This window comes from Bison bison, unplaced genomic scaffold (genome assembly GCF_000754665.1).
Source record: "Bison bison bison isolate TAMUID 2011002044 unplaced genomic scaffold, Bison_UMD1.0 scf7180017848663, whole genome shotgun sequence".
NCBI classification, from domain to species: Eukaryota; Metazoa; Chordata; class Mammalia; order Artiodactyla; family Bovidae; genus Bison; species Bison bison.
This window is the reverse complement of record NW_011479236.1, coordinates 20,537-21,290: the sequence shown is the minus strand read 5'-3', so window position 1 is coordinate 21,290 and position 754 is coordinate 20,537. Positions and strand designations below refer to the sequence as shown.

Here is a 754-nt window from a genome sequence, read left to right as displayed (position 1 = left end):
CTGGATGATGTTCTCGGCAACACCACCCCTCTTCCTTACCTTAAAGCAATAGTCATGGCAGCAGATGCCGAGGTGTTCTAAGGTGATCTTTGGACAGTCTCGGATCTCCCGGTTGCAGTAAGTACAGATCCCGCCACTTGTTCTGGAAAATGAAAAAGAAGAATCCACAGTCAGGCTGGTATGCAAACTACTGATGTGATGCAGCCAGACTCTGTTCTTTGATGCAGGCAGCCTGACATCTTTACCTGTGGTGTGCAGCTGGCCATGTATAGCCTTGGGCCACACTGGACCTCAGCCCATTGTAGACCCTCACACTGTTTCCAGAAACCAGTCACATATCTTCACCCTACTCTCTATCATACACGTGGACACTGCAATGTGATTCTTATTCCAGGCAGCTTGCTTCTCCCTGTCCCCCTACCAAACATATCTGCATGGTGGGCTGTTCCCCTCTAGAACAGGAAGACCCATGTCTTCTCCTACAGGAGACATGTCCTTGTATGCCCTACCCGGCTCCCTGTCTTGACGACCCTTCTGTTCATGCCTGGGACCACTGGGTCCTGCCTGGAATATCACAGGGACAGCAAGGACCCAAGGACTATCATGATGTCGGTGTGGCTGTGGAGCCTGCTGGGACCTAATACTGGAGTCCTAGATACCGACTTGTAGATTGAGTATCTCCCCAGTTCCAGGATTTCTGCCTTTGTTCCTGGAGTCACCCCTGCTTTTCCCCGTCAGACAGAACTTGCTGAAC

General features: G+C 51.2%; 1 protein-coding gene across 1 annotated transcript in view; it reads right to left on the bottom strand.

The window, feature by feature from the left end:
* Positions 1 to 39: 39 nt before the first annotated feature.
* ZNF185 (zinc finger protein 185 (LIM domain)) overlaps positions 40 to 754 on the bottom strand; it is a gene marked incomplete at its 3' end in the record, with an annotated part of 12,568 nt that continues 11,853 nt past the window's right edge. Inside the window, exon 7 of the mRNA XM_010845704.1 lies at positions 40 to 142. Within this exon, the coding sequence (XP_010844006.1) occupies positions 40 to 142 (103 nt within the window). The remainder of the gene's footprint in view (positions 143 to 754) is intronic.